General features: G+C 33.9%; 1 protein-coding gene across 4 annotated transcripts in view; it reads left to right on the top strand.

Moving 5' to 3' along the window:
• PHF14 (PHD finger protein 14) overlaps window positions 1-25961 on the top strand; it is a 157645-nt gene that overhangs the window by 57780 nt on the left and 73904 nt on the right. For all 4 annotated transcript variants that reach the window (XM_027723217.2, XM_027723215.2, XM_027723216.2 and 1 more), the window contains exons 15-16: window positions 12017-12067; window positions 12229-12350. In XM_027723217.2, coding sequence (XP_027579018.1) covers window positions 12017-12067; window positions 12229-12350 — 173 coding nt within the window. The remainder of the gene's footprint in view (window positions 1-12016; window positions 12068-12228; window positions 12351-25961) is intronic.

The following is a 25961-nucleotide window of genomic DNA, read 5'->3' as shown; positions in this document are numbered from 1 at the left end:
TGACAGGCCTGTAGTCAGGGTCATCCTTCTTGCTCTTCTTGAAAACTGGGACAATGTTAGCCAGCTTCCAGTCAGCTGGGACCTCTCCAGATTCCCAGAACCATTCAAATGCAATTGAGAGAGGCCTTATGACATCAACCACCTCTTTGAGTACTCTGTAATGAATCCCATCAGCTGAAGTAGACTTACAGGGATCCAGCTGGAGCAGCAAATCCCGCACAAGTTCAAGGTTGACTGGGAGTTGATGATTTTCACAACTGTGGTCTTCCAGCACTGGGACCCCCTTAGCCTGTCATTGGTGTTGAAGAGAGGGGCAAAGAAAGCGTTAAACATCTCTGCCTTGTTTCTGTCCCTGTTTGTGAGGTGACCATCCTCATCCTGTAATGGGCTGATGTTATTTCTGCACTGTACAGCAGCTGTTTCAAAGAAATCGAAGGACAGAGAGAAGATCCAGCTGTTTGGACTGCATTGTTTTGGAGAGAGCAACTATCATATTGCACATTGGAAGTTTAACTTAAGTTTACAGGGATACCTTTCTGACTTTAAACTTCCTAAGAAAGACCATATATACAAGGGTAAATTTAAATACATCATAATTTTACTCTGAGCCAGGCTCTGTACAAATTACAAATCAATGTAAATGAACAAGACATTAGGTCCTTATACTTAGTTCTGTTGTATAATGGCTGTATTTGTGGACAGAATTGAATTAATTGTTTATGCTTTATATAGTTAAAACCCTATCTAGTAACCTTTTAGGTTTATGCATTTCAGTGCATAACTCTTTAAGCTAGGTTTTTTTAAAATCTGTAATCTCTATAATTCCAATTTCACACTTGTATAAGCGTCACAAATTTTTATCTCTGCTGCTAGTTAATTTCAGAGAAATTAATAGCTGAAGATTAGCTAATAACTAATACAATCAATAGCTAATTGCATAAACCAGAGTTCTATAAACACTTTTTTTTCTTATAAATCTGAATATGTTTTTTAACACTGTCTTTTCAAACTTGTGCAATTTTTTTTTAGAGTCTTTTTTTAATGAAGATTAAAAATGCACAATAACTATCTCTTTAGAAAATACTTTAAAGAAATGCAAATAGTGTTTTGCAGCAGTAAGTTGAGAGATTAATGCTTCTGCTCTACTCAGCTATGTATATTCCAGTTTTCAGAGTCTTTTTGAGGTGATCCATATTATAAAGAAATCAGCTTTTAATAAATGTCAACTTCATTTGCTATCCTTGAATTAAAAAAGAATACACAGGTTATTTTTTTTATTGAGCATGTCATTGCTAAAATAATTTTTGTTAGTCTGGTGTCATATTTTTGCAAAATAAGGATTATCCTGTCCTTCAAAAAAAATTATCTTCAGTGTATTTCAGTGAATTTTTAAAAATTTTGTAAGCTGTGATTTGCCTACTGTATATGCTGTCGTCTGGAAGTGTAACAGTTTCTGTAAGAAATGTCATATACATACATGCACATCTAATGCAATTTTGTGCAGTTGGAGCTAGCTGTGTGCTCTAAGAGGTGGTAAGGAATGCTTTTTCCTGTAATTTTGCTGTATCCTTTAAAGTCAAGTAGTGTTTGTGTTGTTGAATATTCCATCTTTCAATAAATACTGTCAGATCTTGGTACTCTTAATGAGCATTTTAGAGGCTGTTTTCTGGTTTTGGTTTTTTTTTTTTTGATTGGTTTGTTTGGGTTTTGTTTGTTTGTTTGTTGGGGTTTTTGGGGAGGGAGTTATTTAGGTTTTTTGTTTGGGTTTTTGTATGGGTTTTTTTGTTTGTTTGTTTTTGTTTTTTTTAGTGGAAATTCCATTTTTTATTCCTTTTTGTTGAGAAGCAACTATCTACCCAGTGTTATAAAGATGAAATCCGTTTTGTGAGGGCATTTTGGAAACTTAATAGTTGAGGCCTGTAAATAAAGCCTTCTGATACTCTGATATCAAACATAGTTTTGTTATTTAAAACCTGAAAATCTTTTTTCTGTAAGTGTATTGGATAAAATCCAGATGAACAGATAGTGATTTTTCTGTTTAACCATAAAAAGTCTACATTTTGGGGAAAGAGTTAGTAGCCAACAGTATTCTGTTCATTCTTCAGAACATGGAAGAACCTAAGGGACTGTAATCTAGGTAAAAAAAGTTTAAAAGTTAAAAAAACCAACAAACAACCACAAACCCCCAAAACCAAACTCCCACAAAATCCAAGAGAGAAACAAAAACCCCCAAACTCGACAAAGCACCTGCAAACTGTTCTTAACATAGGGGCTTGTTCTGTGTACTGCTTTTGTTTTACAAATGAATACTGATATTTAGAACAGTTTAGTATTCTTGCTGTTTTTTCAAGTAGGAAAAGATAGCAGAAGAGTGATTTTTTTGTTTTGTTTTGTTTTGTTTCCAAGTATATTAAAGATAAAACAGGATTGTTATCTTGTAATTACCTGAAGCATTTCTACCAAAGTGGTTTCCAAACATCTGTTGTGTAGCTTAATTATGTGATGTCATAGATTCAAGTTTTGGATAACATTTGCCTACAAGGGGAAAACAGAACATCAGTTCCAATTTGAGTGTAAGTATCAGTGCTTCATGAAAACAGCAAATAATTTTAAACCAGTTATCCATACTTATCAGTCATAATTTTAATTAGCATCGCCAATGATTGGTCAACTCATTTAAATATGACTTCTACATAAGTACCTGGAAGACCTTTTAAAGCAACTATTCGTAGTGGTTTTGACATAATGAAATTAAAAGATTAATTGCAGTCGACTGAACATTATTGCTCTAGAAAAAAAATAATCAAGAGTCACTCAGCTTTCTGAAACTTAAGGTTTTTATTATAAAGGACATTGTAAAATACTTTGTTTTCTTCATCACTGAATATAAAAGCTCAACTGAGTCTATGACATGTCAATGCAAATGTAAAAACTAATTCATTTAACTTACCAAATACATGGAGATGTGATAGTATAGGACTCTTTTGGCTTCAGATCTAATATAAAAAGGACAGAAGTATGATGCAGCTTTTCCACAATGCTTGAAGTGAATTGAGTGTATCAGAGTTTTGTGGGTTTGGTTTTTTTTGGTTTTTTTGTTTGTTGGTTTTGGGTTTGGGATGGGTTTGTTTGGTTTTGTGTGGGTTTTTGTTTTGTTATGTTTTGGTTTTTTGCTGGGGTTTTGGTTTGGGTTTTTTTGGTTGGTTAGTTGGTTTCATTGGTTGTTTTGCTTTGCTTGGGTTTTGGAGATTGTTTTGGTTGGTTGGTTTGGTTTTTAAGAAAACAAGGAAAAAACCTGCGGATGAAAGATCACTTGTTTTTAATGCAGCAAAGGCATGAAGAGGTGGAAGTATTTTCCAAATGGTATTCCAATGGTGTAAATATTAGTATGTCTGTAAGTAAAGGTAACTAGCATATCTGTCACTTCTGTAAATAAGTACAGTTAAGTTCAGTTTTCCAGGAAAGAATCACTTGTTTTAGCAACACCCTGCAAACTGAGTTTTTCTGGCTTTTTTGTCCTCCTCCTGTTTCAGTTCTCCAAATGTGTATTTGGAGGAAATTAGTGTTAAAAAGGGTAGAAAGCAATCCTGCTAGTTCTCAAATTCTCTTTTATATTTAAGTCTGAAACGGCAGTTTCAAATTAATTGCTAGATTCAGTGATAGTGTAGCTTGACAGCAGGAATGCTGCAATCATTTTGCTTTTCTAGAAAATGAAAGTTCTCAGGAGAATGGAAACTAAAAATGTAGAGAAAATATAATTCTGTGTAATTAGGCTTCACGGTTGACTTGTTTCTCCTTATAATCATATTTTGATTTACTGCTGTTTCTTCTTCTCTGACAATTCCCTTTTTATTACTGTCATCTTTCTGGAAAATTAAATAATTATTTCAGAGATAGATTTTGAATAGTAGTGATGTGTACCATTTAAGTTGTTCACTTTGATCTGCACTGAACGAGTGTGCCATCTGGTGTCTGCATAGCTCTCCTTACCTTTATTTAAAGTAATTTCATACCTATGTGGTACCATCAATTGAACTTTTTTTCTGCCTTTTAACAAAGCAAAGGGAGTCAAAGGGATTTTTTTCTACCACTGGCTTCATTGTAACTTTTACCTTTGCAAAGGAAGTTTGTAATATGGAACTCTTCATAAGGAATGGGTGACATCGTGGGTTGAAAATTGCTGCCTTGGCACAATGGTCATGGTTTATGTGCAACGTAATAGAGAACACGGTATCTGTGCAGTTTCAGCCTGTGTGTTTTTTTGGAAATCTGCGGTTTGCTTTATGCATGCCATTGATAGTTACCATAGTGATTTTGTTAAGTCTGTTTTTTGGTATAGTAAAGGTTTTCCCAGTTTTTTCTGAGAGTGTTCGGTTCTGCTTGTCTTTCGTATCAGAGTTGTCCTCTGTTCTGTAGTAATAAATGACTCCTTGCCATGACCTCTTTGTTTGGAATGATTCTATAGCATTCTAATGTTTACTGATTTTTAGATTCTCCTTAACAGTATATGATAAAGGGCTGTGTAAGTGAGAGAGTTGGGGTTGAAAAGTTTTTCTTATGTGTGTGATATGTATCAATGAACTATAGTTTGATAAAAAGTAAAACTGTGGAAGTATATCATTAATATTAGTGTGTTAACCATAAGTTGACATAAGATAAAAATAAAAATGCCTGAAGAACTTAGATAGGAATCAGAATTAAAACATGGCTGTAATCTCATACTGGCCCTCTTCACTGTGTATTTCATGTAACTACAGGTTTTTTCAAGTAGTCATTGTAGCTGCAGGTCTGTCAGGGAAACAGAAATCAAATATGTGCTATTTCAGAGAAGAAATGTGAGTTTTACGGATCCACAGAAACTGAAGCATCTAAAATCCTTCACATTTTTCTCTCTTACAATTGCAACACAAAGCAACAGCTACAGACTTTTACAGAGGAAAGAAATAACCATAGTACCAATAGTTTTGAGAGTCAAGCGTCTTTAGTAATTTCATCAATTTTTTATTGTGAACTCTGAGACTAGTTTTGAACTATTTATATGAAATTCTCGAATGAAAATGTGCACTTTGCTAATGATGTCATGTGCCACCAAACTCCAGGAGCACTTGGAGTACTGACTATATTTCCTGTGCTCTTGTGAAGAAGAGTAATGCTTGCTTCACAATGCCACCCGCCACTGTTAGCGGTATCAGAAACTCAGTGCCGAAAAGAAGAGCCCTATTATTGTTTCTGTGACATCCAAGAGGTATAGAAGCATGAGCATAATGAGGATCATCATCTTTCCTGTGTATTGGCACAAGCAGTACGTGCTAACGTAGTGAAACCCCTGAATTTACACAGCTGGAATGGCATCACCAGGTGTACCAGGCCTCTTTGCTGCCTTTGTGTGCGTGTGCAAACAATTAAAATTATAACCAGTTAACATATTAAGCAAAGGAGAAACTGGGAGCAGTGCTTTCTATTGTGATGTTTGAAATAGTTGGCAGAATTAATACAGCTTTTGCAAATGACTGGGAATTGCTTATGTTCTCTTAAATATTGTTCTCTAACCCCTCCTAGGTTTCTATTTTCTTTCCCAAATAACTTTTGAAATTGCCGTGCAGGTATCACCATTGATTTTTGGAAAAACAGTGGCTTAGCAAATCAAATCCAGAACCATGCTAGTTCACTTTATGCGGAGTGGACTTGAACCCTTGCCACAGACCACAGATGCTTTCAGTATTTCATATTCTTTCCCATGTATTATTAATATTGTTAACTCCTCCATATCTTCTCATGTAGAAGAAGAAATGAAACAGGTGACAGAATAAATTTTTATCCTCCAGTATCACTTTAATAAAAGCTCAAGAGGAGTACTTACTTGTGACTCTTTGGAATCACCTCCCTGATTTTCTTCAGTTGACCAGTTCTGGATCAGTCATGTTGTTGGTGGGTTTTTTCCAGCTGGCAAAGCAAAACTTCCCCAAAAGAAGATTCTGCCACTTATTACTGTCTTTGGATAAACTGGTTTAATGCATGTGTCTTCCAGAGACATAACAATGGGACCAGGGTGGCTTTGGGTAATTCAAAGTCTTATGGTCAATGCATTATCTAATCTTATGGATTTTACATGTTTCATGTTGTTGTACAGTTGTTACCAAGTTGCTTATAAACAAAAATGTGAAAATTAAGCATTCACTTCTAGCTTTTCCAAGTTCAGAATGGAGACACTCACTTCAGTTTGGTTCGAACCTGTTGTTGATCACATTTTCCCACAATATTTTTTCATTCCATTTTGGACAGTTCTTTTTTTGTAATTGTCTGTTGTTTTTTTTTTTAAAGTGTCTCGAGTTCTTTTCATGGTCACCCCGTATCCCTCATACATTTGGTTTACATCATATTGTATTATTTATGACTTCATCATTTATTATTAATTTCTTATGTCAGTATTATGTATTTCAGCCATTTATATCCTGATTCATTAAATTCCCTAAGCCAATACGCAATTTTCCACTCTGTAACAACAGAATGCTGCACAGATGGATACTTTTGTGACACAAAACATGATGTCTGAAAGAAATCAATTTTTTATTTATCTTTACCTTGGCTATGGAAGTGTATGCCCTAGTTGTCCTATTTTTTTCTTTTTTTTTTCAGAGGCTTTCTCTAACATTTTTAATTGTGTTTTATTGCTTGCATTATATATTATAAAATAATATGTATTTTATGGAATATTTTAGTAACTGTCAACTTAGATCATTACAAACTAGATTAGACAGGAGCAAACCAATGTTGGGTTTTTTCCTACTTCTCTTTCTTTCCAGGTTTGATAGCTATTTGTATGTGATGCCCATCATGGTTTCTCTGTAGGTACTCTTGTAATGATTGTATGAATTTTTAGAACGTTAGAGAGAAAGAGGAAGGATTTTTTTTTCCAAATAATAAATGCAAAGTCAGAAGTTAATGAAATAACTGAAATAAGTGAAATGGTGTATGTCTTACTGCTGTGAGATGGTTCTCCAACCTCCACAGATGGTAAGTTTTGAAGTAAAAGACAAAAAGGGACATTGTTAGTCTTCAGGTTTCATTTGCTCAGAGCATTACTCTCTTCAGAGTAAAGTCATTAAAATTGATGTGAAAGCTAAACCTTAGTAAGATATTCTTGGAGAAGATGACTTGCTTTCACCTTGATGATTTCATTGAATCAAATGGCTTAGTCTCTTTACCCGAGGAACATAATCTTCTGGGGGATTTTAAAGAGTTTATCTAGAAGTTCATTTCATTATGTATCAGTGTGTGGTTTTCCCCTCAAAATGTTAGGCTAAAGAAGACTCGTGAGAAGAATTTAATCTGTTTTATCTTTTATCATTTTCATCATCAAAGTTTTTCTTTTGTTCTTGTTTAAAAATATTTCCATTTTATGCTTGCATCTTAATTTTAATTCGTTGACCTTTCTTTGTCTGCTCAGATTATCTTAGGATGTATTGCTAATGAAATAAGGCACTACTTTTCTCTTTCAGTTCAGTGTAAGGTATGTTCTTTGTGATGCAGCAACTAGACTGCTTATTTAAAAAAAGAATAGCTTTTAACTTGATTTTCTAGCAAAAATAAGTTATGCAGTTGCCTACCATTATAGTAGCATTGCCTTTAGTAACCTATAGACCCATTATTACAAGATTTGTTTGAGAACTGTCTAGGCCTAAGGTAATTAAGTGCTGGAGTATTTTTTAGAGCAACTGGATGGGAAGGATGAGGCCCGCGTAAGAAAGATGTTCTCACTTTGTTTGGGGGACATGGAAAGAACTTTGGGATATGTTGGGAGGTGTGGTTTGGATGAGGTAGAGAAGGAGAGGTTAAGAAGTCATTGGAAAAGGGGAGGAATAGGAAAATTATGGTGTAGTATCAGGAGGTCAAATTTTATTAATTTGGCTGGTTTTAGTATCAATTTTGTCCTGTATCAAAAATAGCGTGGCCAGCAGGAGCAGGGAAGTGATCCTTCCCCTGTACTCTGCGTTGGTGAGGCCACACCTTGAGTATTGTGTTCAGTTCTGGGCCCCTCAGTTCAGAAAGGCTATTGAGGTGCTGGAGCGGGTCCAGAGAAGAGCAACAAGGCTGGTGAAGGGACTGGAGCATAAGTCCTATGGGGAGAGGCTGAGTGAGCTGGGGTTGTTTAGCCTGGAGAAGAGGAGGCTCAGAGGTGACCTCATCACCGTCTATAACTACCTGAAGGGAAGTTCTAGCCAGGTGGGGGTTGGTCTCTTCTCTCAGGCACTCAGCAACAGGACAAGGGGGCACGGGCTTAAGCTCCGCCAGGGGAGATTTAAGTTGGATATCAGGAGAAAATTCTTTACAGAGAGAGTAATCAGGCATTGGAATGGGCTGCCCAGAGAGGTGGTGGATTCACCATCCCTGGAGATTTTTAAACGCAGATTGGACGTGGCACTGAGTGCCATGATCTAGTAAATGGACTGGATTTGGACCAAGGGTTGGACTCGATGATCTCGGAGGTCTTTTCCAACCCAATCGATTCTATGATTCTATGATTCCATGAATTTATTAATTTATTTGTATTATTTAACTGCCACAGTGAAAGGATACAAAATGAAAAATAGAATCTGCACTTTTATCATGGTTATGACCTTGGCATGTTTGTCTGAGAATCAGCCTATAGCTATAGGCATATAATTCTAAATCTTAAGTTGCCTGTGTAGTAACCAGAACGTCAGTCCCTGCATGGTGATTCCATTGATGCTGTAGACTCTAATGCTCAGTGGCTGGAATCCTACTGTGAATAGTAGGGAAGTGTCTGAGCACATAGCAGAGTTAGCTCTTACTTGAGTGCCCACTGAATGAATTCCAAAGCTGTGGATGAGACACAACCAAAGACTTGCCAATCACCTGTCATTAAATGTCAAAAATAGAAATATTTTTTGAAAACTTTTTAAAATATTTGAAATAATTTTGCACGGATACCTTTTATTTCTACATGTAGAAAATTATATTGGTACATATTTTGAACCATTTCCCATTTTTCAGTCCTTTTTTTTTTTTTTTAATTCCTGTCCTAAGGTATTACCTTGTCACAGTTGTCATATATGTGTCGCATCTGTCTAATCCACACCTAGCTGTGTTTTGAATGTGTCTCTGTAGTATTGAATTGCCAAGTGTTTTGATTAAAAATCACTGTCTTTATTTGCATCTTTTACTGGATAAAAGTTATAAGTTTTGAATATGATCAACTTTATTACAGTTGTAGTATATATTATATAATAACAAGGTTCCTTTAGCTTTTTTTTAATAAGAAATCTTAAATTTTAAATAGTTTATGGCAAATACACACAGCTCTTGTATTTCATGTTTATTGTCTCTGATGTTTTGATTCTGAACCTGCTAATGACAGAAATTATTCAAAGCAATTTAAAATGCAAATACAGTGCTTGGAGGCAAACACAGTGAATAATACTGGACAAAGTAACCCAGGTTTATCTAATTCTTTTCTGTCAACTTGTAAGGTAACTTTAGTGAAAACATATGTAAAATTACAAATGCCAAATTACTGTCAGGCTGTTGAAAATCACAGAATATTCAATTTTCAGTTGTGAATTTGATGTTATTTTCCATGGTGAATAGTGGCAATAGTATAATGATGTGAGAAGTGTTGCAAGTATGTTTAACTGTGGAGGTCAGTTTGGAAAAAAATAATGTAAAATTATGTTATTTTAAAAGCATATAAAGTATCCTACAAATATGTGTGCCAAAGGTGTTGATTTTAATGTTTGTTTTCTAGTGATTGTCAGACAAGCTCAAGTATGTTTGAAAGTTTAGAAAGCTAATGGAAGCATAATGCAAGTGTAATTTAATGTGACATTCCTGGTCATATACATCACACATTGTATAGCAGACAGGTGAAAACCAACATTTTCGTGACCAAGGTGACTAGATTATTTATAAATCTTGTATCTCAATTTTGCTGAAGTTTAAATATGATTCATCACTCCTTAAAATGGAGTTATTAACTTGTAATATTTTCCACTTACGGTAAAAAGTAATATCATTGTTACCTAGATTTCCAAATTATATATAATTTTTCAAGATAGCACTACTCTGGTAGTACAAAGCATGCACTCTTGTCTCTTGCTGCTTAAACATGAAGAGTGAGGACCATCTCACTGCCTATTTTGGCATGCACCCTTACAACTACTTCTTTTTAATCTTTATACAGCTGCATTCAGCAGGGCCTACATGGCTTAAAATTGCCAAAGTTTAAAGTGTTCTGAGGACTAATGCCAGAGGCTGAAAGTATAAAATTGGCAGTTAATGTTCTGGTGTCTGATGAAATTTTTTTTGGTCTAGTTTTAATTTGCAGTGACTTTAGGTTGTGTAACATATAATTAACATGTAACCAATGTTAAATTAATGCCTCTAATACGACACTGATGAATTCAGTTACCTGTAATAAATGGCTTCTTCCAAATTCAGACTCCTGTGTGTCTACTGTGTGGCTTGTGGAAGGTAGAACACTGCAATTATGACTATATTATTAATTGTACAGTAAATATTGATATGTATTAAATAGATAAGGTTTTAAATTTTTTAATAAATCATCCTTAGTGAAATGTGAAAGAGAATCCTAATGGTAATTAAAGTATTTTAAAGAGGCACAAAATAGACTAGTATTTTCTATTCTGCTACATTCAGTGCTACTACAGTTAACTCCTGTCTAAAAAAAGAAAAAACTTCCCAAACAGTATGTTATTAACATATACAGATCAAAATCTGCATAAGTAGAAAGATATAGATGTGTTGGAGTGGCAGGTTTATTTACAGTTTAAAATAGTGAACAGTCTTAATTTGAAGATAATATAAATCATCTTCACAGAGAATCCCAAAAGGAGAAGCTTGATATTACTAACTTCTTTGGAATTGGATTTATAACTGCTTGTGCATCTAAACTGCTGTGAGGTGTTTTTTACTTTTTCTGAAATGCACACCAGCTGTTTCAAAAAAAGTTTTAAGAAATCATAAATTAGTCAATGCTTTTCCTTACTGTATTACAAATTACTTCCTAAGTAATTTCCTCCCAGAAAAACAAGCATTTTAAAGTTTATTTATTTATTTTATTAGTGTCAGTGTATGAGACATTTTGGGTTGCTTGAGTAGTCTCTGATGTTTCTTATTTCTTCCACATCCTTTTTAGTATTCTTTCCCTGTTAAACAAGAAAGAAAGAGTGTGACATTTGTCAACTTGTGGCAGTTCTTTAACGCAGGAAATTATAATGCTTCTGTTTCAGAAATAATACATAGTGACTGAATCTCAACTCATGCAAGTTGTGTGTGTTAACTTAGAGCTTGTAAAACTTTGGTGCTTGCTGTTATAGTCCATGGAAACATCTTGTCCTCCACACTGTTGGTATTTATATTTTTTTTGGCCAAGTGGAATACTGAAATAATATCTACTTTTTGCATCACCCATTCCACCTGTTGAGTACCACATACCGGTCATATATTAGTAAATGCTACAGCTGTATGAGCATTTGTCATATACCCATTATATTAAGCGGCAGTTTGAAAGCTTTAGTTCTTGTTACTCCTCAAAAGCTGTTAAGAGTTATTTTCTGTTTCTGTTTTGATACAGTTTTGTTTTTAATCTTATCACTTGGCTTACAAATAAAGCACTTTTCAGTGCTCAGGAATTTATTTTAATACACTGCTCATGTCAAATTTCAAATTATTAGGTTTGGAAGTTTATGGAAAGTCTGTAAGAGATTTGCAGTTCTGGTGGCAGCATAGTCTTTTTTAGAATAAGACTGAACATGCTCACGTGTTTATATTTACTTTTTACCTAGTTCTACAGATTTATATCCAGAATGTGAAGCTGGTGTTCTAATACTGGTTAATGTAGTTGTCTGGTAGTGGTTTTGTGGTTAATGCTTTAAGTTACTTCCTGCCGTATGTTTTTGTTATTGTTAGGAATAACAGATAAATAGCAAAAACATTCTGTTACCTAACATTGAATTTTAAATATATTCTCTTCTAGAGAACTAGAGGACGAAAACGAAGCTTTGTACCTGAAGAAGAAAAACCTGAGGTTGGAATATAACGTTTTGTTTGTTTGTTTTTTTAACAGTTTCACAAAAAATTAAACTTTGGACTAAAGTGTTACTTTCGGTGCCATAATTGAAAATATTTGCTTTCCTTCTCTCCTTTCCCTGCCCCCCCATTCCTTTCTTTTGCCTTCTGCTATGGCAGGAACGGATTCCCAGAGAAAGAAGGCAGCGTCAGTCTGTTCTGCAAAAGAAGCCCAAGTCAGAGGATTTAAGGACTGAGTGTGCTACCTGCAAAGGGACTGGAGACAATGAAAATCTAGTCAGGTAGGTTTGATACTCTGACCTTATGAGGAGTTAAGGTTCCATTTGTATCACTTTGTCATCATGATTATAATGAAGAAAATGTACTTTTTAAGAACACGATCAATTTCCTCCTCTTATTTAGGGGAAACATCAGAAACACTGACTTGATTCACTTATTGACCTGGCAAAAACATTTACATTGTAAATAACCAAGATAATCTGTTTTTCTAACAGAGGAGAATTAATTTACTCTTGTCAGGGTGAATTGTCAGTGTTTTAGGGCAGGTCAGGAAGATAAACTAACCAGCATTTTAATGATATTAAAGCTACAGGTGCACCCTAAAAGTAATTAAATTAAAAAAATTAACAATTTTATGAGCTGAACTGTGGATTATGAGGAATTTATGTTTTTAAAAATGTATTAATGCTACCTCCATTAATGCAGATCTTGAAAGGGTTTGATAATCATGTTTCTTATCTGAAACAGAAGTGAAAAAAAAAGTTGAATGATGTTTTAATAGTTGCAAAAATCTAATTAAAGTGTAGAATAGCTGCTATTAAATAGCTACTGTTGACCACAACTTCTGCAGATTTTGACTTTATAACTGGCATTGTGGCCTCTTTGCAAAGCTGTAGAGACTGCTCACAATTCTTGAAAGAAGAATCATGAAGCTTAGCAACCAGAAGGTGGATTTTAATTGAATCTACTGAGCTTTCATTAAAATGATCTCATAATAAGTTCAGATTAAAGAAAGTGTGTTGTATTTAGGTCCTGTATGCTTCAACTAGATTCCTCTAGACAGGTTCTTCTCTTTAGGTCAGATATAATTGCTGGTTTTAACTGAAGGACTATTCCAAAAGAAGTATTTTAATTTATTTCTAGGAATCAGAGTTATGAGAAAAGTCAGAATCACTGATATAGGCAAGGAACACATAGCTTTAGAGTCGCAGGTACAGATGCCTTGTACATGCTCAGAATAGCTGGGTTTAATATTAATTCCAGCATATGATTTACCATAGAAATTGTTACAGCTTCAAGGTTGTGTGCCAGACTGTAGTTGTATTTCCAAATTGGAGGCAGAGCGCCTGTGCGAGCTCATTAGTAACTTGTGACTCTCATATACACAGACAAGCTAATACTGTGAGGTAATCCTAGATCCTGTTCAGTCCCAGACTGTGAAATAGAGGTGGGATGTTACAGTGATTGCTCTTGCAATTACACTGATGAGAACTTGTGGCAGCAGGTTTTTAACTGCCCGTGACAAGATAAAGGGCTTTCTTCAGCCCTGTTTTTTGCAAGAAATAAAAGATGCAGGAAGATCATTTTGTTGTGGGAAGGAACCCTGGGTAAAACATATACTGTGCTTTACTGTGAAAAAAGCCCTGAATTAGGCTTTTTCTAGAAGTGTTAAGTATCACACTGGAGGACATAAAGGATAAGATGAGAAAATGCCATGAAGAGCTGTATATTTAAGTTGCAATTAAAAAATAGTGGTAGAAAATTAGTATTATCTCTTGTTTACTACATGAAAAGATTTTAGTAGTAATTTAGAAGGGCCAAAAATAAGTGTACTACATGCCAAAATCCAACAGATTCTCTTATAAACCATCCTCATAATTAAACCTAGAAACTGAACATTAATCCTGCATGGGAGAAGGAGTTTCTTATGTTTTAAGTCTTTGTTCATAATTCTCTAAAAAATATTTCCTTAAATCTTCTTCTTTTCCCTGTTACTTTTTAAAAAAGATAATTAATTTAAGCTTACTTTTCTTCAGATATTTCCTATAAATAGCTGCAACTTTATCCAGTTTAGATTACCACTGCTTCTAAAGGTTTAGTTTTGATAATTACTAAATTATGGTGAAGTTAGTAAATTTGGATTTTTTTAGTACTATTTTTGCTCTTAAAGCTGTATTTCATTTGATGAGAGCAAATTTAGGGACTGCAATAAGGTGCTAGCTACAGATAGGCTTTCTGCTATGCAGCCAAAACTATATAGGGGAGTGATTCACAGTGTGTTGTTATGTCAGAGAAAGTTTTCAGAATCCTTTTTTCTCTTAAGTTGTCACAAAGTGATAGTAGTGACCTTCTGCCTGCACTGCTGCTTTCTCCTTCCTGTACCATCATGCAGGAAGGACTCCTTTGTGATGGTAGAAATAGTGTTTGAAATGCAAGTTGGGAGGACAAGAGGTGTTTAGGAGGGAAAACAAAGTATTTTTTCAATATCCATTTTGTTTGGCACTGTTATCAAAGCCAAAAACTTCTCAGATCTTTGTCATCATCTTTGCTCTTCACCAAACAAGTGTTTTGTAATTATTTATAAATATGAAAATTGATCACTAAGATAAATAGAAATATGCAACTGGTGAAACTGCAGATTTAAGGAATAATCCTGAAGGGCCTTCTGGTTTTTCCTGCTGTGTGTTGTCTCAAACAGGGCTGGTTACATGACTCTTGGACAATCTGCTTTTAAAAATTTTAGGTTTTTCTAAAATTTATTTGGCCCTCACTTCAGTGTTGCGACCTAAATAAGGATTAGAGGAAGATAATTTCCTATTTCAAATTATTTCCCATTTCAAAGAATGCAGCAGACTGTGTAGTAATGAATCTGGAATAAAAAAGTATTTTTTAACTAGTTACTACTCATTGTCTAATGGAGATTTTTTTTTTTTTTTTGATCTCCATTTTAGGTGCTAGTGTGCAGCATTGGATGATTAAGGGATTATTTGTTACATGTTCGATGTGTTGACTTACCATGTTCATATGGTTTAAAATCTTTAAATAATTACCTATGGAAGGATTTAAAATTCTTCCTAAAAAAGTATGTTTCATCCTAATGAGTTATAATGCTTCATTAACTGGCTGAAGTATGCCTTAGTGACTATAGTGATTAAAGTTAAAATATCTTTAATTGTTAGTTTTTGCCTAAAACATATTGACATGTTCCCTGCTTTTATATATGCTAATAGTTGCCTTATGTATGTATTGTAGACACGCCGAGATAGTGCTTATTTAATCATGGATGTCAGATTATATAGATAAACTGTTTCACTGTAGCAGCATGCACTAGAACTGAAAGTTTAGCTTTTGTGGTTTTGTCCACAAGAAAGGATCAGTCTTGTAATCCTTATGTGATATAATTTCTTCTTAAAATTTAGAGTGAATTTATATTATAAATTCTTCCATACACGTCTGTGTAAGTTTTGATAACTAAATAATCCTAATTTTTTTACCCTTTACAAGGTTAATGAGTGGCACAGTCAAGATTTACAGATCCGTCAAACAGTGAAAAGTTAATTGAAAGCATGTACTCAAATGAGGCAAAGTCGGATCTGTAACTGTCATAAATGACAGCGAGAAAGCTATATCTGTAATTAGAGAAAAGTGTAGATTTTGAGTATCTTTTTACTCAAATAAACTGTAATTGAGTTTTGAGAGGAATGGTAGTAAAATATGGTGATTTTTAAATATATTTGACACAGATGGGTGTAATGTAAGGCATGAAGACAGCACTTTTTAAAAGAGATAAGAGTTCAGTCAAAAGAGCTATAATGGGGGCTAGAAACTAAAGTATTGTGAAACCAGAGGGTACCTATAACAATATACTCCTCATTCTCAAGCAGTAATCAAATATTGAAAATATTTGCTTGAAATTGAAGATTTACATTGAAATACAGGACTTTCTAAAGCATGATGTGAAAGATAAATTTTCTAAAAAAACTCAGAAAATAATTTTAAAGGTTCTGTTTGTTTTTAGAACTGACCTCTTCTGTTTTAGAGAGCATTTAGCTAATGATGCTTTTCTTTTGTTTTATTTCGTGAATTTTTTTTAGTTCTATGTAGTTTAGACATTTAATAGGTTTCCTGAGTACCTATTGCACTTGTGCATGAATTGCTTAGAATGATATATCTTGCAGAAGAATCTCCTAGGGTTTTTAATTTTTGTCAGGCCATAACTCACTAATGCAAATCTTTAAAAGCAACTCCCCAATAGTTCCTTCTAGAACTTCACCATATTTAATAGAAACATGGTTAAAGGAGTATATTTCAGGTGGCTCAATACGTAATAGGTAAAGCTTGCCCTTCGTATTGTACCATACTCCATAGTAAGTGATTGTACTGCTGTACACACAGAGTGCTTCTAGCATGGTATTACTGTCTGTTCTGCTTTGGTAGAATAAAAATTAGGATTAATTGTGTAGATAATTTTAATATATAGAACACGTTTTTAAATAAGAATCCACAAGCTAATCCAGTTTAAAACATTTTGAGAGAGGACTTCTAATTGACTTCACTTCTTTAGATGTGACCCCTTCTCAAAAAATTAACTAGTTCTCGACTGCTGCTCTTAAAAAAAAATATACCTTCAGTTGTTAGCTTTAAGATGTGCTTGGGTAATATTTAGGAATGCAGTACGTTACATAAAATTGACATCTCAACTGTAGATTTGAGAAAAACAGAGTAAAATTAAAATATAGATTACGTATGGGCCAAAATCAGGTTAAAGAAATCTCTGAAAAACATTCCATTTCTTCGTCCCATGATTTAGAGCAAGCATGTTGTAATACATTCTTTTGTAGTTTTGTGTATTGAGTTTTTCTTCTGTATTGTTTGTTAAGTTAGAATTTTCCATTTCATTTGATTTGCAGCAACTGAAACAAAATTATGACTTCAGCATTACAGAGAGTGTAAAAAAAATGAAGGTCATTTATTTGAAACAATAGAGAATAGAATTTTTTGAAAATTTGAATGCTGGTTATAAAGTATTCAAAAATGTAAATCTGTGAAGCAAATCATTAAGCGTGTATGTAGTACTTATTTTTAATGCATATGTTTACTAGGAAGTAAGCTAAATGTGAAAGTACTTATTTTTCCCAATCTACTGTCACACTTTGCAAGGGAGTGTAATGTGCTGCGCATACAGTCAGTGTATCAAGGCAGACCTAAAAGGGGAAGGTGAGGAGTAGGAAAGAAGAAAACATATGCAGTGTCATATTTACTAAACAAAAAAACTGTTGAGTAAAACTAACTGTAAGGTTTGGCATAACTTTGAGTTATCCAGTCATACTGTAACTGAAAAATCTTTCAGCATCTGTAATTCTGCTGATACAAATGTATGTATCAAGTTTAGGATGATAATTTATAAAGGTTTGCATCCTTAGCTGCACACAGTGGTCAGCTTTAATTCTGTTCTTGAAAGAAAGTGTTTTCTGGACAGTCTCTTTTGAATCCTCTGAAAGTTTTCTCTCAAGAAATGTCACTGGACATGTTTCCTTAATTGTATTTGTCTTGTGTAAGTTTATATTTGCATTTTTATTTCTTACATTTCCATGCAGAGAGGCATGCTACACTTAAAATTAAGGATTTCTTCCTTTGATGCTCTTCATGAGCTCAAGTTTATTCCAGAACAAGAACATTAATTATTAATTACCTTCAATGCACTGTAACAAAATTAACAGTCCATTATAGTGATGGAAAACCTATGATTTACAGTAGAAGTTTAAGACCACTAATGTAGGGATTAATCACAAGGAAAATGTTAGTTAGTTAAGCAACAATTTGCAACAGTCTCATGTTTTACAGAGGATAACAAATGCGTTATTTTACTGGAATGAACTAAGAGAATGAAAGGAAACGTAACATTCAGTGGTGTAGTTTATTTCTGCTATGTAATTTACAGGGATTAATTCTGCAAGTTAACTTTTCTAATTGGTTAAGTTACCTGTTAGATAATTTTTTGCATCATTTGCTTCATTGTATTGCCTTCTGAAAGAGTTCCTTTTTTATGCTAGACAGCAGGATAGTACATATAATGACAAATGCACAGTTTTCCTCAGAGAGGACTTAATTCAAACTAAAGTACCTGTGTTGCAATGCATTTTACTGTACAATACCACAGGTTTTTCATTTCATGTAAATTTGTACGCTAGGGCAGAAATTCAAAGAAAGCCGTAGGCGTTGTGAAGCTCTCTTGCCAAGTACCTAGAAGTCAGGCATAGGTCTGGTAATAAGATTTATGCTGTTGTTGTTCAAGGTTTCTCTAGAAGCAGACTGCTAGGTGTGTTTGCATCTGGGCTACCCCACTCCCTGAAGCTGCATGTACCTGGAACACTTGAAATTGTACTGCAAAAAGTCCTTGGCAGATTCATGAGTTTTCTGTTAATTAGGCACCAATCTATTTACCTGATACCTAATGGATTTCTTTAGTACATTTGTCTGTTATTTCCTTGAAATGAGACAGCAAATTTGAATTGAAGCCCGGATTATTTTTTTCCCTTGATTGTTTTGCTGGTTAACTCTTATGGAAATTTAAACCACAGAAGAATATTCTAAAGAATAGAAGCTCATGTCTTTGGATACTGATTTTCTGTTCTATATCTGGTTTGATTACCTTGAAGGAACTCTTAGAGGTAGTTTGTGTAGGAGTGACCCAAAACTGAAATTTTGTAGTTACTGCCATGATTAAAGGACTTGTTTCCATTCAATTCTGTTATCAGAATTGAGAAAGTCAGGTTGGGAAATATGCACAGGACCATCTGATGTAATTTTTCTGTAAAGTTTAGCATTGAGCCTTCCTTTTGAAAAGAAGAGCAAAACTGCATGAACAGTTATCTGGCCTACTGTGCTTTCTGATCAAATGCAGGTCCAGCAAAGGATGATCTCCTCCCTACCCTCCAAAAAAGGATTTCTTTGAATTTTTGGGATGCTTAATGGTATTTCCTATTAATACACTGGGAAGAAATATAAATCTTTAAAGTATCTAGAATAGAGGAAAAATGCTTATTTGTCCCTCTTCAGTGTAATGAAAATTCTAAAACCCTTTGGAGTATTATTGTGGTATTTTACAAGTGTTCCTCTTACCAGTGAATGGGGGGGAGAAGTGTGAGCATTCCCCAAGTGTTTTTGTTCACATTATTTCCTGAACTGTTTAGTGATCTGTCAGTCAAACCTTCTTGAAGTTCAGCATTAATCTTTTTAAGTTCTCTATAGTGGGCTTTAATCTGTAGAACCTTTGTGAACAGTAGAAGTTTTTGAACTCTTCAGCTGTAAGTTTCAATGTCAGAAGTTCTTAGTATTGATATTAGAAGTATGCTGATCCAAAAAACTTCTGTACCAGTGTCATAAACTTTAGAAGTATGTAACAAGATAACCACTTGTAAATAAGTAGTTCTTTCTGCAGGGTTACTTTGTTTTCCACTGACAAGTAGTATTTTTACATTTTTTGATTACTGAATTTTTAATATTTAGTTATCCTTTTTTCTCCTTCAGTTACAGCTGCTTGATCAAGTCTGTGCTGCAATCATGGGTTTGTACATTACAACCTGAAAGTGTATGTTGCAGTTGTGATCTGTTCCCCAGACAGCTATGTATCTCAGGATTTATTTATTATTTTTCTGATTGCCCTAGGAAATATATGCATCAGAGACCTTTGCACCCCTTTTTTTTTGTATTCTATAACTCCTAGGATTTATAATAATTTATAAAATAAAAAAAATAACACCAGAGATCTTTGCTATAAGTAATGAGTGAACTCTTTAGATAAAGCAATCATTGAACAAGATAACTCTTCAGAAGATTAAAATTACTTAATGGAGCAAGATGCAGAGAATTTGAAATCACAATATTTGTGATGGAAGAGGGGAGACTCATGACATATCAAATTATTTCCCAGTCTGGTTACCAGTAATAGGTTATGACTGCAAAAATATCTATCTTGATGGGGTCAGTAGCTTCTTATTTTTGTGGGCATTATTAAGGATTTTTCCTTACAGCATCATAATTGCATCAAATAATTCAATTCAGTTGGCGTTTGAATGTGTCAGATAGTTCATCATTCTGACCAAACTGCTTCAGTCACTTTCATGCAGCAAGGTTATCACAACAGAGCATTTCGTGCTAAGCATACTCAAAAAACAAATGTTAAGTTCATTATCAAGTCAGTTGTTTTGCATTGTTAAGCTGAGCCATTGCTACAGAAGCCACAAGACTGAAATTTATAGTTATGAAATTTATAACCTGAGAATGTTCATGTTCAGGTATTAAAATAATGTGGTAGAAGACCACAGCAGGAGACAATGACCATTTAAATGCTGTGTTGCAGCATCAGTTTTGACTTGTTACAATTAGTGTCAAGTGAGCATCTGTGCAGTCAGTTTTCTCAATTAAATATCTCTCCACAGAACTGTAATGTAAATTATGGGCTATTAGAGTAGGAAGTCTTAAGATGGAAAAGAGTGATTCTTACTGTTACGTGCACATTTTTTCTCACGTTTGTTACTGCTGCCCAAAACTTGTGCAAGTCTTTGATCTGTAGTTACTTAATCTGTGTGGGGTTTAGGTAGTAGGTGACCTGAAGTTTGGGTGCAAAACTTCATCTATGCTATTCAAAACTAATTTTGTCTTGGGGTTTTTTTTAACATTACCAAAGAAACCTATACATGAAAAGCAGTTAGAGATATGGTGAGCTTAAGGATTTTAAGTCACTTTTCTCAACACTGAGCAGAGTTGTTCTTCACATAATTAAAATGGCATATAGCACAAGTGTTCATTAATAAATCAGTGGAGCGAAGTTGCGTACAGTTGCTTGCTAATTTGGGTCTGAATCAGGAATTTTACTTATGTTATTCTTACCTGAGAGGCTGTAGATAATCTATGTGTATATGGGATATTGATTTTTTTTTTTTAGCTTAATAGTGCTATAGGCTGAGATATTGCAAAGTTCATTACTGGAGAACATACTTATAAAAAGATGAAAAATGAAAAATAATAATAATAATAAAAAAAATTCTCATCATAATGCCTCTTCAACATTATGATATATTTGGTAAAGATTTTTTTTCAGCATATGTTACAAGAGAAATCCAGTTTTAATATTGAACTTTATTTTGAGGTAGCTGAAATAATTTGCATATAATAACATCTAAATAGGTAATTTGAGAATTATGTCATTAATATCAATCTTTTTATAGAATACCTTTGTTTTTTTTGGAAAAAGAATAGGTTCGTAGGTTTTATTTTGTTTTCCCGTACTTCAGCATGATTTTGATATCCACTGGATTTTCTCTACTGTCACTTGACTTACTTTAGTTCCCTCATGGTATGGTCATTGAAATTACAGATTGAATAATCTAAAGTCTATTACTAAAGTAATTTTTTTCTGTATGCAAAATTTAGGAATTTGTAAAATAGAATATATTTAATTTATTTTTCTACCTTGTTATTAATTTTCTTTCTTTAGCGTATTTTTAAATTTTTGTTGGATTTTTTCCAATTAAATTTTGGTTTTAAATGTTTTTCATCTGTGTCATATCCAAGGCTGGATTCTGATTTTACTTTGCCTTCAGTTAATAAAACTGGATCTCCTTTACAACTGTTGAGACTGTTGTTATTACTTAGATTTTGTGTGATTCCTTTACATTCTCATCTCAATGAAATTAAATTTTTGTATCTGATTTGCTTCGGGCCATTTAAAATGCCAGGGGCAAGATTCTATATTAAGACAGGAATTCAGTATCACTGAATGATTCAGGTAGCACTTCATTACCTTATAACAACCTCATTCATCTTCTTCTTGAGCTTTTTTTTCTATACATTACCCTCGAATGGATTTTTTAATACTTGTTCTTTGCCTGGAAGTTTCTTTTTTTTATTTTTAATCTTGTCAATTGAAGAAATAGGTTTTTTTATATTGTTGTCTTGTGGAGGTGTGAAACATGCAATTTAAGAATTTTACCGTGCTGTCTTGAATAACGTTACAGCTAAATTTTTAAGTCTATCTCTGACTTCATCTTGAGGAAGGACTAGTAACTTCACTAATGTTTGTCTTCTCCTTTTCATATCACTGGTTGTATAAAAGCAAAGTCAAGCGTAAATTAATGTGCAGTTCTTTGTTAACTAGCTGAACTCATCCCGTTCCCCCCCATCTTCCTTACCAAATTGTCAGTTAAACTAAGTACAGTAATGTTGTTGTATTGCATGTGTACTTACTGTTGAGGAACACTAAATCCCTCTAATTTTGACTTTGAGATCTGATGTGATTCTGTATTAGGGAGATAGTTAAGTGTAAGTTATGATTGGAATATGGTTTAGTAACTGACTTTTACCATTGCACATAAACATAGTAATTATTCTAAATCATAGCATCCCTTTCAGCTGGATAACCACTAAAATCACTGCACTGTGGTTTCCTGAAAATGCCACAATCCTTCAACTGCCAAATTAAGCCCAAGGAGAACAACCATCAGTAGTGCCTGCACAGTTATGTAGAGGGATGAGCCCTGAACCAAGTGAAAAGATGTTCTGGAAGAACAGTAACCTTTCCCATCATGTGCACATTTTACATTTCTGACACAAAATGCTATGAAATGATTTAATGTTGACATTTTGTTTTGCTGACTTTTCCTTTTCATATTAAATAGAACCAAAAGTTAGGTTAGGAAAGTAGAGGGAGGGTGGCCAAGCATTTGAATTTTAATAGAGAAACCTCTCCTTTAAAGTCAAAAGCAGAGCGATTCTAGATATACATTGTTTATGACATTGGATTGTACAGATTTTGGGGGAAAGAAAATGTGCATATCTCCAGCATCAGTATTGAACACCTTGCTCTGTAAGGTTAATTGATGTTGTTGCTTTGCAGTAATTGCATACCAAGTATGTATGATAATTCAGTAAAGCATCCTTTCTAATTAGCAATCAGAGATTTTACACATCAGCTGTACAGCACAACACATGCAGTACACTTATTTCTTCTTGTCATTTTTTATGTATATTGCTAAAAATGATTGTAGAAGGGAGCAAAACATGAGCCTGCATGGTAGAATGAAAGGTCAACACTTGTCACTTGGTAAAGGATAAACTTTTAAGGAGTGAGAAAACAGAAAGAGGCTATCTGTTTATGTCATACAGGAGCTTGTCTGCATCTACAGTAACACATGTAAGAGTACTTGGGCAGACAAATTACTTGTCCAAAGTGTGGTTCATGCATCCTTTGGCACCTTTCGGTTTCCTGTTTCAGAACTGATGAAAAGCCTTGCTTGTTTCTAGCACAGCATACAATTTTATCTTTGAAAAACACAGCTTTTGCTTTTGCTTTCTTAAGGATGTGTGACATTTTCTTGGCACCTAATTTATTTTATCCTTCTTCCGTCCGATTTCAATGTTTTGGATGATGGTTGATGTCATTGTAAGTCATTCTGTTTCCATGAGGGAGCATCTACATATGATTAAAATGGTTTAGTTTGAAATCACTGGAAATAAACATAGAGTTTTGGTTGTACAGTAAGTTACTTGAAAGAAAATATGTATATGTTGTAACATATTTTCTGTCACATTATTTAATGGTTGGTCAAGAAGGCGTGCTCGCTTTGACAAATTCAAAATAATCTTACCTTCTGGGAAGAGGACCTCAGTTTGTTGTAATTTAAATATTTCTAGCTAAAAGTGAAACACTAGCAACTAACTTCCTCCTTTTCCTGTATACTAATGTGTACAATTGGGTTTTAAGGGTAGGATGTGTCTTAGAAAAACTGTGACATCTGATAGCACCTTCAGGACTTTATCAAAGCTTCAGCATCCTATATGTGCTAAAGCAATTTTGAGGAGTTTTTTGTGGTTTTGAGAGGAAACTGAATTGGTAGTGATAGTCAAAGGTGAAAATGGTACCAATACTTTAAAGTTGAAGCATTGCTCAGTTTTAACCTGAGAAGATAGAAGTGAATACAAGTATAATTCAGTGATAGTAGTGGACTGATAGTTAACTTACTAAAGTCTAAAAAATAATGTTGTAATAAAGGCTAAAATAATTGTAAAAATCCTAATGGCAGTAACCTAAACAATGGAATTTGTTGGCATTTATCTGACCATAATATGTAAGCAATAATTTCAGAGCTGTTTCTTACAAAGGACTATTAAAAATGAAATAGATGTTATGAAATTGTTTTTACAAGCCTTTAGCTGTTTGCTAACAATTTAATACAGCAATAAAAGCTAGCAATAGCAGGGCCAAAATTGCACAGCAGAAACTTGATTATAATTTGGTAAGAAAATATTGTATAGATTAAAGTGCACACTTCAGCGTAAACTGTGGCCAGGGTTTATCCTTGGGTTTAAAAATCTCATAAATTTGAATAGCTTTTTAAAGTGTTCTTGTTACTTAAAGTCAGAGACAAATTATGCCTGGTGCTGATGTTATTATCTAGGGAAATAGTAAGTATGCCTGTATTAAGCCTTCCCAGGCCTCAAAATGGACGTCTCCTTGGACCTTGTGGCATGGACTTCTTATTTCAGTATTCCCATTTCTGCTCAATTATCCAGGTGAATAAAAACATAAAAGTTAATGGATGGGATTCATGCCTGCGTTTTTGCATCTAACAGAGACCATGTTCATTAGCACAACCAAATGTGAGCACAGACTTGTGGTTTATGCCTGGTAAACGGCAAATAAAATAAAAAAAAATCATTGTTAAACTGTGTCTTCATGAAATTGTGAAGTCCATTGAAATTGTTGATTTGACTATCGTTTCCTTCATAGGGTTATTTTTAAGGTAGCAGAGTCTTTATGCATTTCTGAACTGTCTGTCCTTCTGTATAGAAACTCAGATTACATGAGGAGGTTTGCAGAAGAATTTTCTGGAAGTGAAGTGTACTTCATAAATGCTTATTGAATTTGATATTAAGTAGGTAGAACAGAATATATAGCTGGTGTAATTGGAAAGAATTTGTGCAAGTCCAGAACAATTTTTATTTGAGAATATCAACTCATTTTGAGACATTTAGGATATTTAAGTTATATTTCTATTTAAATTATTTATATTTTTAAAAGTATTTTGAGAAATAGGTGAAAATATGGAAATGCTGCTCAAGACAGAGCTTTTGGGAAACTGAGAAAAGGAGACAAGAGGAGGACTAAGTAGGTAGAGAGGAATGTAAATGAGTAATGAATAGAGGAAAAATCAGTTTTCAAATTCTGTAAACCTCAAAGTAGAGAATGAAAATCTGAAATTTCACGTGAAAGCTAGAAGAGATCCAGTCTTGTGACTGCTGAGGACATAACTTCCTGGCAGTGTATATTCTGCACTAGCATTTCATGATGCAAGAATTGAGAGGAGGAAAAATGAGGTTATTTAAAGATGAGGCAAAATGTGGCCAAAAAATCAGCACTTAAAAAAACCCAATTGATGTTTGACGGTGTTCAGAAAGAATAACAAACAAGATTCATTAACAAGATGAGAAATTGTGACAGGGATAACTTTATTTATAGAGCTGTTTGCTTCAGAATTGAAGACCCATTTTTAATAAATGTCAAGAGAACAGAGCAACTTTTAGATTTTTCTGGCTTGATGAAGACTACAACTGCCAGTGAACAACTGTGGAGGGATGTTAAGAAAAGCACTTGAGGAAAAAATACTTAAAATGTCCTCTTTTAAAAGCAAATGTAATATCTGTTAAGATTTTAATTTTGCATGAGTAAAATCAGTAGTGCTAGTTTTAGTAGTCCAATTGTGTAATGTGTATCAATCCAGTAATATTTAATTGAAGTTTTTCTATATTTTGCAGAAGATGTGCAACTACTGGTATGTAAAAAGTGTGAAAACAGCAGTTTAATATCTGAAAAGGCAGAGCAGATGAAAAGA

This window comes from Pipra filicauda, unplaced genomic scaffold (genome assembly GCF_003945595.2).
Source record: "Pipra filicauda isolate LSUMZ 115617 unplaced genomic scaffold, ASM394559v2 scaffold66_size7647185_pilon, whole genome shotgun sequence".
Classification (NCBI taxonomy): domain Eukaryota; kingdom Metazoa; phylum Chordata; class Aves; order Passeriformes; family Pipridae; genus Pipra; species Pipra filicauda.
Note: the sequence above shows the minus strand (reverse complement) of the source record. Positions and strands in the feature narration are given on the sequence as shown.